Below are 16,952 nucleotides of genomic sequence, written 5' to 3' on the forward strand. Positions count from 1 at the left end.
AGCTTTCAACTACTAAGTGCTAACCCAACTTGCAAGAAGATTTCCACAGAATCATGAAACACAATATAGACATACGAAGGACCTCTAGGACATCTATGGCTTTTTCTTTCAAATTTCTTTTTGTGATCATTTCTTAAGTGGGCAATTTTCAAATCCTTTTCATTTTGAATTCTTTTGCAAAGGGTTGAGAAAGCATGGAAAGCATCATTCTTATGAGCAAGAAAAAATACCCAATCAAATCTAAAGTAGTCATCCACCACTACCAGTCCATAATGTTTACCTCCTAAAATTTGTGTTCTTGTTGGACCAAAAGATCAATATGCAACATTTTCAATGGCCTCTTGGTAGAAATTCCATCTTTTAGTTTGAAAGAAGATTTTACTTGTTTGCCTAATTGACAAGTTTCACAAGTAATATCCTTATCAAATTTAATGTTAGGAATTTCTTTCACCAAGTTTTTCTTGACAAGCTTAGAAATTTGGTACATGCTTGCATGACCCAATTTCTTATGCCAAAGCCATTTTTCAGATTCAAGGGATGTAAAGCATGTTACTTTTTGATCTTTTAAACCCTCAAGAGTCAATCCATACACATTGTTACACCTTTTAGCTTCAAACAAAATATCCTCAGATTTTTCACAAATAACTAAATAATCTAATTTCCTAAAAATGACTTCATATCTAAGATCACATAATTGGCTCACACTTAGCAAATTGTGTTTCAAACCATCAACAAGAAGAACATCATTTATAAAAGAAGAAAAACTTTTACCAACTTTTCCAATGGCCACTATCTTTTCTTTTCCATTATCACCGAAAGTGACAAACCCACCATCATATTCATCAAGCTTAATGAAGAAGGTTGTCTTTCCGGTCATATGCCTAGAGCATCCACTATCCATGTACGGAATGGTGGTATTCACAGCTTTTAAGTTGAGCTTTCAACTGCTTGTTTTCTTCAACAAATTCAACAGCAGTTTCAGCATCTCTCAACTTTTCTTTTAGAAAACCATTTTCAGCTTGAAGGATTTCAATTTGAGACTCAAGATTTTGGTTTTCAAGCAAGAAGCATCTAATTTTTTCAGACAAGTGATCGATCATGAGATAAAGATCTTCAGTGTCAGAGTTATGAAATACTACCTGCTCAACATGATCAGCCATAAGGCAGGTTTGAGACTTCATTTTTGAATCTTCATCTTCATCAGAATCGTTCTCCAAGTCTTCCCAAGAAGCCATGAGTCCCTTCCTCTTTTCTTTTTTCGGCTTCTCCTCCTTCTTTAGCTTAGGGCAATCAGATTTGAAGTGCCCAGTCTCCTTGCAGTTGTAGCATATCACTTTACTGGAATCTTTCCTTGGTTTTCTTGAGCCGCTTCCTTTGTTCATTTTCTTGAACTTCACCATTTTCCTGAATTTTTTTACAAACAAAACAAATTCATTTTCAGAAGAATAATCACTGGATTCATCATACAGGGGTTAGTAACAGATGTGAGAGCTATTCCTTTTCTTTTAGTATCTTTTTTCAAATATGTATTTTCAAATGCAAGTAAATTTCCTCTCAAATCATCATATGTCATGGAATCAAGACCACTACTCTCAGATATCACTATAGCTTTAGTTTCCCACTCTTTAGTGAGACTTCTCAAAATTCTCCTCACAAGCACAGATTCAGGATACGTAATCCCTATAGCATCCAAGCCATTTATGATGATGTTGAATCTTTCAAACAAATCATCAATTGATTCTCCTTCCTTCATTGTGAACATTTCATACTCTCTATCTAGCATGTCAATCCTGGTCTTCTTTACTAGGGTTGTGCCTTCATGAGTAACTTGTAATTTTCCCAAATTTCCTTTGTTGTTGTGCATCTTGATACCCGTCGGTATTCCTGGAAGCTGATTACACAGTTAAGCAAGGTGATAGCCTTGACGTTGAGCTCTACCTTCTTTCTGTCTTCTTCTGTCCAGCTGGCTTCGCCCTTGAGAGAGACCATGCCATCAGCCCCTGACTAAAAAAAATGTTTGTTTAAGGTTTTTGTTATAAAAGTGGCATTTTTCTATCTAATGTTTTTTTATTCTAAAACTAAATTTTTTATTCAAATTTATTTTTCAAAAATATAAAATAAATAAACGAGCTAACACGTATAATTCGCGAACTTAAGTTAGTCAAGCTTAAACACACCGAAATTAGTCTGTTTAACAACTCTATTTGGTAATGTATATTCAATTAAGTGTATACAAAAAGTTAGCTACTAAATTAATTAATAAAATAGAATAATTATTAAAATATAAAACATAAATTAAAAATAATTTAAAAAATAAATGTCTATATATATAAATTAATTTTTAATATGCATGTATATTTTTTTTATGTACATGGAATATAAAAAAATTTGAATAATAAAAAATATTTTATTTAACATGCGTCTTAAAAGCTACTTTAACTCTCCAAATATTATTTTTGAGAGTTTTTTTATAATTATTAGATAAAATAAATTAAGTTGTATCTACCTCCATATTAAAATCGTCATAAATAATAATGAGATAAGCAAGTTATCAAATTAGATAAAAGAATAAAAAATTAGAAAGCTCTACACATTATCAAGTTGTTAGAAAATTTAAAAATTTATAATATATATGATATTTTCTACAAATTTTTAGAAGATTTTAGAAGTGTTTAGAATGTAATAGTCAAATGTGAGTTGACAAGTTTGATTAGATGTTAAAAATAAGTCAAAAATAGTCAACAATTGTGGCTATATATATTATACTCATTAGCCATCAAGCTTATCAAAGACAATTAGTGTAACAAGTTGAATTTTCTACAAGTTTCACCACCTCCATTTTAATTCATGCTTAGTTGCTCATAGCCAATAATAACCTTTCTAGCAATTAAGTATGTTCTCACATTTTGCCTATATAAAAGTTTGAATCCCATGTACTTTAATAATCTCTTTATATGAATGAAAATGTATTGAATCACTAGAAATTCTTTTCTACTATGTGAGTGTGTTGTTGGTGAGTTTGAGAGCCAAAAAAACGTTAGTGTCATTTATGTGAGTGAGTGATTTTGTGGTCAATTAATTATGCGTATTATGCTTATATTTGGTATCAGAGCTGGTTTAATCTAACATCAAGTGTTTGAGAGTTTGTGAGGTATGAGAGAATTTTCATATAGTTGTTTGTTCATAGAATCAGTATGGCAAACACTTTCAATATTGTGGTTCGGTCCCAAATTATATGAAAAACTCAATTATAGTTATTAGAAGATTTTGATGTCTACCCATTTGAAAACTTAAAACCTGTAGAATTTTATTGAACCAAATTTGTAAGAAGGAACAAATGTTGCCCAACAGAGGAAAGATCAATTGGTGCTATCTCAAATTTATTAAGGTGTAGATTATATGATATTTGACAAAATAACAAATGCCAAAAATACAAAAGAAGCATGGAACACATTGAAACTATCGTACAAATGCATAGATAAAGCCCAAAAAGCAAAGCTATAGTCTTTACAAAGAGAATATGAAAAGTACGAGATGTCTAACTCAGAAACTGTTGAGCAATATTTTACTCGTGTTACAGATCTTGTCAATAAGACGACAATCTATGGTGAAAAAAATTCTTCGCACTATGCCATTGAAGTATGATCATGTAGTGATTACAATACTAGAGTCTTATGATATGGATACCATGATGATTGTAAAGTTGCAAGCAATTATGAAAAGCCACATCAATAGAATATTGAAAAAGTCAGAAAAATAAATTGTAGAAACCTTGAAAATTTAGGTGAATTTAAACAATGTTACAGAATTAAATCGTACATAAGAAGGATGAGGTTGTAGTTTTAATTTTTAAAGTAGAGGCTTTTAGAGGAAGAGGTCGCAAAAATTACAATCAAGGAAAGTAATATTTTTACCGCCTAATCAAGGAAGAGGTGGAACAAATTTCAGGCTTGTCAACCAAGGAAGAGGTCGAAGCAATTTTTATCAAGAACAAATTAATTTCAATTGCTTTCATTGTGAAAAGTTTGAACACAAAATAGCAGATTGCCACTTCAAAATGATGAATAACAATCAAGCATACGTAGCAGAAAATCAGCATCAAAATGATAATCCAGGTACTCAACCTTTATCTTTTACAAGTAATTGATGTGCTGAAGATGAAAATGTATGGTACTTGGATAATGCTTGCAGTAATCATATGTCTGATAAAAAAGAGTTATTTTTTACACTAGATGATTCAGTTAAACTATTATTAAAGTTTGATAATAGTACAAAGACCCTTAGTGAAAGAAAATGGCAAATACCAATTAAATTGAAAGATGGTTCTCTGAGTTATGTTTCTAATATTTTCTATACTCCTAAACTTGATTACAATTTATTGAGTATGGGATAGTTATCTGAGAATGGCTATAAGATGATAACATATTGTGGATATTGCACTATATTTAACAACAACGAAAGGTTCATAAATAAAGCAAAGATGACTTCAAACAAAATATTTTCATTAAAAATTCAACATTTTAATCCCTCTTGCATGAGTTCTATAATACTTGATGATAGCTGGTTGTGGCATATGTGGTTTGGACATTTTTATTTTTCTGGCCTAAACTAGTTGTTAAGAAAAAAGGACTTGTTTCTGGTCTACTACGGGTTCGTATTTCTAATTGTGTTTGTGAGATTTGTCAACTGAAAAAGAAATACAGAGATCCATTTTCTATAGAAAAGTCATAGAGAGCTGATGTGTGAGCATCTTTCTTATCTTTTCTTAAGGATTTGCATGCGGATTTGTTGAATTATTTTAAGATTTAGATGTTTTAAGCCATCATGAACGCTACTTTGAGTTATTTTGGAATTTGATTTATTACAGGTAGCATTTGGGCGAGTTTGGCAGAGTTTAGAGAAAAAAAAAGTTTCAAATTCAAGGCTGCCAGGGTGGCGCCAAATGCCACTTGACCGGCATTTGGCGTTAGAACACAAAAAGCTCACTTTCGTCTCTGCCATGGTGGCGCCAAACACCACGACCCGGCATTTGGCACCAAGAACCTCATAAAACGTGAAAAGGTTGCTGCCCAGGTGGCACCGGTATTTGGCGCCAGTAGCGAGAATTAGAGTGGTCTCCATGTGAATCAGCATCAAATCTCGTGCTCCAATTTGAGTTTTCAATTCAATTTATAATTAGAAAAGATATCAATTTAGGTTTTTGAATTTTATTTTTGAATCAATTAGAATTAGATATAAAAGAGAAGCTATCTGACCCAGGGTCCTTCCTTCTTCCGTACTTTTTTGTTTTTAAAATTGTTCACAACTTTAGAATTTTCTGCACCATGAGCAACTAAACCTCCATTGTTAAAGTTAGGAGCTCTATTTATTTGAATAGATTAATACTATTGTTTGCTACTTTTGATTAATGCATTGATCTACTTCCAAGAAGTGGTTTCGTTCTTCATCCTACGGATTAGAGTATATTAAAAAATAACTGTCTTCTAAATTGAATTCTTGTTGAATTTTAAAAAAGTTATATCACTTGAATTATGGCTTGAAACTAATTTCTCATGACTCTCTAATCATCTGGATTTAATGTGATACGTGACTTTTGCAGGTACCTCCCCTTTTATTCTTTCTGTATCAAGGTGTATCTCTTTCAGATAAGAAGTTCGAAGAGAAAATAAAGAGACTCGAAGTAGACAGTCAAAAGACGAGTTATACCTTAATCATCACGAGAACAGATAGTATATGTTTATGCATCATAAATATATAGCACATATATGTTCTCTTTGCGAATTTCAAAGATGGTATGAAAATTTTTTGGTGATAATAGATATGTATTATTCATATATCAATTGAGTAGTAAATTCATATCGTACTTGGAAGTATATCATATAATTTTCTTGGTAAAGATATCAAATTTATGAGAATTAGTTAGAAATTTCATATCTTTTAAAAATATATTTGTATTGACTTGAGTTATTATTTTTTTTGAGAAAATGACACTTTTCTCTCTTGCGAGATGCTAAAATAACACTTCCCTCCTCTCTATTTTATAAATGTACATTCTCCTCCCTTCTAACTCTTAAAAAACCTATTTTTTAATCCATTTTAAACTTTTTGTGTTAACTAATGTTAACTTTATTCATTTTTTAAGAAAAAATAAATTATTTTTTAAAAAAATACCCATTAGTAAAAATTTTATTTTTTATCATTAAATTTTGCTTACTAAAATATCCTTTAATAAATTATTTTTTTATTAATTAAATTGTATTTTTTAAAAAAAATTAATAATTATATAATTTTACCAACATTTTCGTTAACAATTTTTTATATTTTACTATTAATTTTTTGATATCTATATATATTATTTTAACATTAAATAAAAAATTTTAGTAAGATTATTTTTCAATATCAATATATATTAATTGTTTTATATATTAACAGTGGTAAGATTTTTTTATTTAATGTTAAAATAATATATATTGATAAAAAATTAATAATAAAATATAAAAATAATTTTTAATAAAAATTTTGTTAAAATCATAATTTAATAATTAAAAAATTATTGAAGGGTAGGTATCTTATAAAAAATAATTTAATTATTAATTTTTTTAAAAGTATTTTAATAAAAATACAATTTAATCAATAAAAAAATAATTTATTAAAAGGGTATTTTAGTAAACAAAATTTAATAATAAAAAATAAATTTTTTGTTAATGGGTATTTTTTTAAAAAATATTTTTTTTCTTAAAAAATGGATAAAGTTAATATTAGTTGACACAAAAAAATTAAAATCGATTAAATAGGAAGTTTTTTAAAAGTTAGAAGGGAGGAGAACGTACATTTATAAAATAGAGGAGATGGGAGTGTCATTTTAGCATCTCGCAGGGGAGGGGAGTGAAATTTTCTTTTTTTTTTTTTATAATTCAATGAATGCATTTTTTTCGGTAAGAAATGGTGTCTTTTATATTGTTTAGGGTCTTCAATTTTGTTACTCTACATCTAAGATAGGATCAATCATAAAATAAATTATTGTTGATTTTTTGTTGTGCTCGAAATTATTTCCCTTGTGGTTTTCATTTGAGTGCTACTGGAAAAATAAAAAATGAGTGACACTTGGGATTCATGGGTGAGATTAGGTGAATTTTTCGTCTTATAACAATACACGAGCTAAAGACAAGGACAATAAGGAACAAAGGGAAAATAAGAAGAGGAGAATGAATTTAAATATGGTTGGCTAGTCAATGAAATATGCAAAGCGTCCTCATGTTAGAAAGGAGTTAATGCTTGCATCTTCTTCTAAGTGACTATGTTGTTTTTTTTGTATGAGAATTTTAGGAATAATTGTTCTTAGCTCGTATGAAGTGATATTTTATGTGATCTAAAAAATTGTTTCTTATGATTTGTACTTATTATAACATGAAAAATTTATGATTCATAATCTATTTTTGAATTATTAATTATGTTAATATATTTTTATTTTATTTTAATTATTTTAAATTAAATAATAAATTTATATAGATAAAATATTTTTTTATAATATAAAAACAAAAATATCATTTAATACTAATTCATTTTTTTATTTTCTTTTTAACCAAACAAAGAATTTTTTTTATTTTTTTTATTCAAATAACTTGAGAGAAAATAAAAATATATTTAATTTTTTTTATTTCTTTCTTTTCTTCTTATTTCCTTTCTTTTTGTTTCTATCCTTCTATCCAAACAAATCCTAAATGATTAGAGATATATTTACATGTTTTATTAGTCAAAAATTGATCTGTCACAAAAATAAAAAAGTAAAAGACTTATTTTTTTTATATATAAAAAATATGGAAAATAAATTTATTATGCAATAATATTCTCTTATTTAAAATTTTTCTTAGCACAAAATCAACAATAAATTGTTCCTACAACGGTTGCGTGGCACTTGGGCATTGGCAGTCAGTTCTTGAGTTGTGTGCACCACCATGACGCGGAATCTTTTGTTCTTTACCCGTTCCAGTTGCAATGCAAAGTGCAAACAACCAATAGGGTTGGCTCTCCACCAATTTTACCATTAGTTTAATCCATACCAAAATTTTAATTTATTATTATGATTACGACTAGTATTGTTTTTTTATATATAAAAAATCTTATATTAAATATCTTAATTTGTGTCTTTAGTTGACCTATTGTTATTGCCCACTATAAAGTCCAACACAGTATTTACCCTTCATTAGTTCATTCCTCTCTCACTCTCTTGAGTCTGTTGTAAACGCCCTCTCCCCTTGTAAAGTTCGTTCTCTGCCGCTGTCAATGGCAAACCGCTGGCTTAGACCCGAGGTTCCTTCCGATCTATCGCTTCACATCCTTCATATTCCAATCTCTTCTTGCTTCGCGTTTCTTATAACTGGCTCACCCTTAATTTTCTCTTTAGGGTTTCGGTTTTTTGTTTCTAATTTGATTATCTTTTTTGTTGATTTAGGTGTACCCTCTGTTTGCGGCCGTTGGAGTTGCGGTTGGGATCTGCGGATTCCAATTGGTTCGTAACATCTGCGTCAACCCTGAAGTCAGGTCTATTTCTTTCTATACATTGTTTTCTTAATTTTCTGTGTTGGAATTGCAAGACTCGATTTTTATTTCACTTTAAGAGTTCTTTTAATGTGGTAGCTTGCGATTTCTGGAATTATTTAATAAAACGGATTTTTTAAACAACTTCAGTGGGTTTGAGTTTCACTAAGTTTTTGAAGGAAGAGTAAAAGTATTAGAAAACTCAATTTTTTTCCACAAGATACAATTCTCATTTTTCTGAAAGATATCTTTCTATTTAAAAAAATGTTTTAATATAATAAATAAACAAAAAGTATTCTTATATCATTGTGCCAAAACATAATTTGATAATTAATAGATAAAAAATATTAGTTTTACAAGAGGTACTCAAATATCAAATTACTCTTATTTTTCAAAAAAATCTTAAAAAAAAAATCACTTAAAATTGTTTTTAAGCTCACCCAAAAAAGCCCTTATAAAAAAGCTTCTCATTTTTTATTTTGGCCCTATGAGATTATCAGCGTGAATTTTTGTTTTCAGAATAGTCTAAGATTAGATTTGAATATTTGATAGAGGGATATGATTTTGCTGCTTAGATTGAAAGATTGCAGAAGCTATTTTTGTTGGATAAGAATTCTTCCATGACTGTTTGAGTCAAACAAGGTTTATCCGTATATGACTATTGACTTGAGTCAAGAGTCAGATTCAATTTTGCATTATAGTCTATATGTATTTCTAGTGTGATTTAGGTTTTTTACATTTTTTGTTTTGGATGAAATTGTTGCCTATGTCTTTCTAGGCATTGGATTAGAGAGTATAAAAATAATTATAAAGTTTACCACATGTTAATTTTTGTAATATTCAAAAAGTACCCCTCTAGTGTTCTGGTTGATATTTAACTCCCTTGAGTAATTAGAATATTACACTTACTTTCCTTGTTCTAAATTTTAATTTTGTTTTCAAAAGCAGTTTAGAAATAATTAAATAACTATATTAGTTATATTCTAACTCAATGTCACTTACAAACCCAAGAACCTATATCAAATCCCACGCAAAAATCCAAAAAACATAAATCAAATGCAATAAAAAATCAACCACTATTTTCCTCAAGAAAAGAAGATACTCATAATAAAAAAGAAAAAAAACATAAGCAAATCCCAACTACACTAGTCTACTCATTCCTCCAAGTAAAACAAACAACCCAGCAGCAAAGATATATAAACCTAACAACTACTTCCCTTGGATTGGAGCAGAATGGTTGATTCACTTTTTGCATGAGACAACAATGACTTATTCCTACTATTCTACATACTTTTTTTTTTTGTCTTGGATGAAATTGTAGCCCAGGTCTTTCTAGTTTGGTTTAATTTTTTCTTTCATTTTGTTGGTCTTGGATGAAACTAGGGTATCCAACTTTGAAATCACTGACTAATTTCCTCTTATTGAAGGAGGGTTTGTGAATTCATGAGTTGGAATTTTGAAGGAGAAGAAAGAAGGGTTTGTAGTGCCAAAATTTAAAATTTAAGACTACAATCTTTTCCTTTCATTTCCTTTTCTTGCAAAACCCCAATTCACAAATAACCCCTTAAGGAACCTACTGAGCTTACTGCATCCTATTGGGCCATACCTACATGATTTATCTTTCTAGTTTCTAGTATTAGAAAATGGCCAAGGGCCAGACTCCCAGTAGAAAAGTCATCAGTTTGAACACAAAGGAAGCTATTTCAGTTTCATTATTGCTGCTTTGTAGCCAATTAACTTGGTTTTCGGTTGTTTGAAATGAATACCTAGTGGTTTTGAATTTGTTTTCAGAGTGAGCAAGCAGAACAGGGCTGCAGGAGTGCTCGAGAACTTTGATGAGGGAGAAAAGTATGCTGAGAACTTTCTGAGGAAGTTTTCACGCAACAGGGCGCCGGAGATTATGCCCTCCATCAACAGCTTTTTCGCCGATCCAAACCGTGGTTAAGTTGCTTTTGGGGAACAGAAAGATCAATTGATGTGTGAACTCTATTGTTATGGCATAGACCTCTTATTGTGCTATTTTAGAAAACCATAAATGTTGATTTTCTCAAGATTGAGAGTCAGTCTGGTGGTGTTTGATGAACCAAATATTATAAATGTTTTATAGCCAAAATTATGTTTACTATGTTGTGGACGAGCTCTTTTTAAGTTTGGTATTCAAAATAAATGGACCTGAAATTTTTACTCCTTTAGTCTCTTATTAACATAAGTTAGATATGGGGATTGTTTGGATAAGTTTCTAAAAAAAAAAGAAGTTTTTTTGAGGGAATTTTTTTTATAAAAGTAAATTTTTTTTTGGGTGCCTCAAAGTAAAATAATTTAATGTTTAGATATCTTGCAAAAGAATATTTTTTATTATTAATTATATTTGAGTAAAATACTACAAAAATAGATTTTATTTATTTATTGTGTTAAAATAATGTTTAAAAATAATTTTTTTAAAAAAGATGTAAATTATATTTTTTAATTTTTTTTATAACAAGCTCATCAAAGGGTAGACAAAATGTAAACCATGCGTCACTCAGAATTTTTGGTGGGAACACTACAGAACATCCTTAGACCTTAATGCATTCATACAAATAAATCAAAATAGTGAAAAATTAAAGACATAAATCTTTGGATGACAAAATTGTCAATGCAGAACTAGATGTGTAATGAGTATGTATCAAACAAGACAAAATATTTCTATAAAATAAAAGGATGTATTATATAATATCTTTTTTAATAAAATGTATCGTTTACTTTCATGCGATATTCGTAATAAATTTTCTTTATCTATTTAATGTGGTGTTGACTGATAATGTGAAAAATAAAAGTTTTTAACTTGTTAACATATCACACTTCAATTGGATGTGACACAAATATAGAGTGAGGCGTATTAAAGAATAAAGACCATAATCCATTTTGATCTCAATGAATTGATAACAATGGTGTTTGCGACTTTTTATTTATACGACGATGAGGTATATGAGAATTAGGAGTAGAAGAGAATTAAGAGTATTTGAGAATTAGAAGTAAATGAGAGAAGTAGAGGAGATGCACAAACATTGGACTCGAGGAGGAGGAGGTTTGCCCTAGTTCTAGTCCAAAATCAGGGGGCTACAACTTGGTGGAGCCAGCTCCGATTCTTCCCCACTTGGCACAGGGTCACCCAATTTTGCTGTCACCCTTCAAAATAAATAAATGGATTTGCGTAAACAATGTCTTCTTTTATTTGTTCTAGAAAATAATCTATTTTTTTAATTCATTTCATAAAAAAAAAATGGAAGGTCAATATCTAACAGCTCCAATAAAAACCAGCAAACCACTTTCAGAAAATCTTACATAATTCTAATACTATAACTAAGAGGGTGAAAAAACTTTTTTGTATTAGTTTCAGCTATGATTCTGTCTTGCACTTTCATGTAAATCAATCATGGTTAGTGGATGGACACTAGAGAAGTATCTGAGGAGTACATTTGAAAATGGATGAAAAGGAAGATCCAAATATAACAGGGAGTAAAATTTATGTTAGAGTGAAATATTGTTTTTGTCTTTAATGTTTGAGGTAAGTTTTAAAGTTGTCCCTAACGTTTCAATCGTCATATTTAAGTCTCTAATGTTTTAAAATTAACTCAGTGTTGTCAATGTTGTCCTAACGACAGGACAAAATTGAGACGATTTTTTGAAACGTTAGAGACTTAAATAGGAGGAAAACGTTGGGACAAAAATGATACATAAAAATAAATTTTAATTTTACCCTTCACTAATATTAATCATTTACGGTATATAGTTATTCAATTATTTTTTAACCATATTTAAATAAATTACACTTAATTACATTACTTTGATTCTAAATAAATTTATTTTTTATAATTTTACTTTTAAAGATTTTTACTCATCATGAAATGTTTGTAAAATGACTAGAATCACATTACTTTATTGTATATATATCATTTTTTTCTCACAAATTTATATACTAGTCATTCTAGAAATATTTTATGATGAGTAAAAATTTTTAAAAGTAAAATTATAAAAAAATAAATTTATTTAGAATAAAATTAATGTGATTAACTGTAATTTACTTAGATGTGATTAAAAAATAATTGAATCACCATGTACCATAAAAAATTGATATTATTGAAGGATAAAATTAAAATTTATTTCTATGTATCGTTTTTGTCTCCAACGTATTCGTCCTATTTAAGTCCCAAACGTTTCAAAAGCGTCTCAATTTTGTCCCGTCGTCAATTTCGTTAACAGATTCCTAACGGCAGAACAACATTGAGTCAATTTTGAAACGTTAAAGACTTAAATAGAACAATTCAAACGTTAGAGATAACTTTAAAACTTATCTCAAACGTTGGGGATAAAAATGATACTTTCATCTTTAGTTTGATATATTTATATATTTTGGGACTGAAGTTAAATATTTTATATATTGGAGACTAAAATGTCAAGCACAATAAAGTTACAAAATTTGATATTTTACTTGATGTCCGACTATTTTGCAAGTATAAAATATGTAAGAGGGAATTGTAAATTTTTTAAATTAAAAAATTACAATTTTAAGAAATTAAATTGTACCAAATTCTTTTTTTTTTGTTTGAAAATACAAAATGGGAGGGTGTTTTGTTAATTTCCACATTCTTGTATTACTCATGTTAGGGATGGCAATAGAGTAGGATGGGATGGAGGATATCTTTCTGTTCTCTGTTTTCGTCTATCTACTTTTTGTTTTTGTCTTTAAATTTGCTTCCCGTCTCCACCCTCGATCCTGCCGTGGAAAAATATTGTCTCCAATCTCTATTTTTCGTGGGTTTCATTTTCTACGGGGTCTCTATTCTTTATCTCTCCGATAGTTTTGACTGGCTATTACTTTTTATAGGAGTAGAGATGTAAATATCTATCCTGTACAAAAATACCAAGATTTTATACAAAAAATAAAACGACAGACAATGATTTTTTCGAACTAATATGATGGGGGGGGGGACGTGATGGCGAGGTAGAGCATAGAGCAGTGGACATGGTGGGGACGCAACAGTAGAGAAGAGAATGGATATGACGGTGGAGTTACAGATGTAACCTTGAAGAGGAAAAAGAATGCCGAACAGAGAAAACAACACAGTGAGGGTTGACGACATGGTGAGAAGTGACTGTAAACCCGCTAAATTAGTAAATAATTAGTCAATAAATTAAATTTTAATCAGAAAAATTAGAAATATAAATCTAATAATAGGATAGAGCTATTTAAAACGAAAATTTTGACACTAATTTCAAAGAATTTGGGCCAAGATTGAGTCGAATCGGTTAAATCGGGTCCAAACCAGACCTGTGGGCACAACCGGATCCATCATTTAAATGAGCTAAAGCTCATCTTCCTCCTCATTTAGCAAGAAGCACGCTGAAACACAAGGAGGGGAAGAAAGGGTTCCAAACCCTTGCTCAAGTTTCTATCCACCATAACTTCTTCGTTCGAGCTCTGATCCATGCACCGTTTGCGGCCACGCATCCAACGCGTCGAGCTCTATGTTTTTACCAGAACAATTTCATAGGTAAGCCATAAACTCACCTCAGATTCTCTACCCCCTTTTGTTTTCGAAATTTTGGGTCTTTATATTGAGATTTTGTCAAATTTGGTATTCTAGGTTCGATTTAACTTGCGGAGCTTATCGGGCTTGAGTTGTTTTGTTCATAGGTGCGGTAAGAATTACTAACCTTAGCCAATTCTTGATTTTAGTATGTGAATTCTTAATTTTGAAGTATGTATGTATGATATGTGTGAACTAGGTATATATATATATATATATATATATATATATATATATATATATAGGAATTGAATTGTGGATATTTGGAGGCTTGGTGGAGGATTGGTGCCAAGGTTTTGGTAATTTTGAAACTTGTGGAGCTGTGTGTGTATGGCTTAAGTGGTTGCCTTGACCAAACGTGGAAATCGGCCAAGGTATGATTTAGGTTTTGTGTATATAATATTTAATGTTCTGTGAAAACTTAGGTTAGACGATCATAGGATAGGAATGAATGTATGAGGATGTGAATTGCTTAGTGTTCTAATGAAATATGATAAACAATGTTGGGTTTTGGTTATTGTTGATATTGATGTTGACATGTTGAATGATGAATTGATGATGTTTGACAAGAATAAGGATGAGCATGTATATGTGATGAATCTTGTTGACTTAAAGGTTGAATCTAGGTATGAAATTATATATATGGGAGTATAAGTGATAGAAGTAGGATGTGGAGGTTTTGGTAATTGAAATGGCATGTTGTTGTGCTGGAAATGTGTATAGAAAGTGTGCTTTGAGTATGGTTTTATGAAAATAGAGGTTTTGGTTTTGTGAAAAATTAGTTCTGGACCGAACTTCGGCGAGCCATAACTTGGCTTCCGGACTTTCAAATAATTTCAAACTGGTTTTGTATAAAAATTGGGTCCGTAAAGTTTACACCGTTTGAAGAACGGAGGAAAAATATTTTAAAACGAAAAAAAGTTATGCGCGTCAGAAGTTTGAGGTTTAAAATGTAAATTCTGCAACTTTTTGACATAACCAAAATTTTAACCATAAACCTATACATGCGTACGCATACCCTTTCACACGCATTCATTACATTCTGCCTGGTACCTATGTGTACGCATACATATGCATGCGTACGCATAGCACTTAAGAAAAAGGTATTTCGCGTACACGTATGGGAGCCATACGCATGCATTCAATTCTGCCCAGCATACATGCGTGCGCGGGTAGATGCATGCGTACGCGTCTTGGGGCAAAAAGGGATCTATGCGAACGCATGCAAGATGTATGCATACGCATACCCCTGTTTTCAGCAAACCATTATTTTGTGATTTCAAAGCCAATTTGACCTCCTAAACCTCTATTTTGATATTGTTAGTCCTAAACTTAGTTAGAAAGCTTAGTGATGAGATGGAGTTAGGAAATTAAGGTAACTTGGGAATGAAGTAAATGTTAAAAATGAGGAATTATATAAGAATGAGGTGTATTGCTTGAATGAATTATGATGCTAAGGCTTGAATGACTGATTACTGCAATTATTATGAAATGTATGAGGCTTACACCTTCAATTTATCTGAGATAAGAGTTTTCCTGGGTAAAGTACCGTGGCTTGCCACCACGTGTTCCAGGTTGAAACTCGATATTCTGTTGACCCTGCGACGTAAGATGTGATCGGGCACTCTAAATTCCTGGGAAGGTTGACCCCCATTGAGCAATTTATAATATGAGAAAAAGCTATGCATAGACTCTTGGGGATGCGCGTCGGGGAACAGTCCAAAGATTTAGCAAACCAGACTTATTGGGTTGGCTTAATAACCGACAGAAGAGACTCATCAGTCGTAGGATAGGCATACATCATGTGCATTTGGTTTGTTTTGTCTGTTATGCATTATTTGGGATTGCTTAACTAGACATATATATATACATATATATATATATATATATATATATATATATATGTATATTATGCTAATCGTATACTTGATACTTGCACTGCCTGCTTACTACTTGTACTTGAACTTGTTTGTTTGTTTGTCTTTGCTAAAACACTGGTGATGGAGGAGAGAAGGAGAGGTGGACGAGTCTAAAGTTGAAGTTGGGTTTAAGTTAGGTTTAGATTTCCTCAGAACACCTACCCCTTTATGGTTTCTGTTTAATGCTTTAAGGCTTTTTAATCTGAGTATCGGCATTCTAGGATTGCCTCTGGCATTTTCAAGACCTTATGTATTATATGAGTGGCACATTTACCATGCTGAGAACCTCTGGTTCTCACCCCATACTGTGTTGTTATTTCCAGATGCAGGTCGAGAGGCTCCTTGTTAGGCGTTTGGACTTCTGAAGCGGAGCAGTCTCTGGGTTTATTTTGTTATACAGCTTTATATATATGTACTTAGCTTTCTCTCCAAAAAACTTGTTTATTTTGTCCCTCCTAGAGGGTTAAGGAGTGTTAAGTTTTCAGTTATGTATTTTGGATTTTCGGGATATGTATATGTATGTAAATATTCTCCGGCTAGCCTTAGCTTCGCAGGCTGAGTTAGGAGCTTGTTATTCTGTAATTTTGACCCTCCATTCCCGTTTTCTACTCAGTTACACATTTGATCTCTAGGTTTCTTAGCATGCAAGTAATCTCGTTCCCTGAGCGTTGTGCTTTTTATTTTGCAATTTTGTTTTATCTGTTTTCCAAGGCTCCTCGTATATTACTTTTTTTTTTCCAGATACTATTATGTATATATTTTGTTTTAGAGGTCGTAATACCACACCACATCTGTTTTGCGGCTTAAGCGTAAGGTTTTGTATAGTAGGGTGTTATAGTGATGGTGTGGTGAAAAAGAAGAGTGGCAAGAGAGTGGCTGCAGAGAGGTTGGATGGATTATAGATGATGTTAGTGTTCTCTGAATT

General features: G+C 30.9%; 1 protein-coding gene across 1 annotated transcript; it reads left to right on the forward strand.

The window, feature by feature from the left end:
* Positions 1-8,155: 8,155 nt before the first annotated feature.
* On the forward strand, positions 8,156-10,725 carry LOC130982742 (uncharacterized). The gene is made up of 3 exons (XM_057906820.1): positions 8,156-8,310; positions 8,453-8,541; positions 10,330-10,725. The coding sequence occupies exons 1-3, from the start codon at positions 8,284-8,286 to the stop codon at positions 10,481-10,483; spliced, it is 270 nt and encodes an 89-aa protein (XP_057762803.1). The 5' UTR covers positions 8,156-8,283; the 3' UTR covers positions 10,484-10,725.
* The last annotated feature ends 6,227 nt before the right edge of the window (positions 10,726-16,952 follow it).

This window comes from Arachis stenosperma, chromosome 5, assembly GCF_014773155.1.
Source record: "Arachis stenosperma cultivar V10309 chromosome 5, arast.V10309.gnm1.PFL2, whole genome shotgun sequence".
Lineage (NCBI taxonomy): Eukaryota > Viridiplantae > Streptophyta > Magnoliopsida > Fabales > Fabaceae > Arachis > Arachis stenosperma.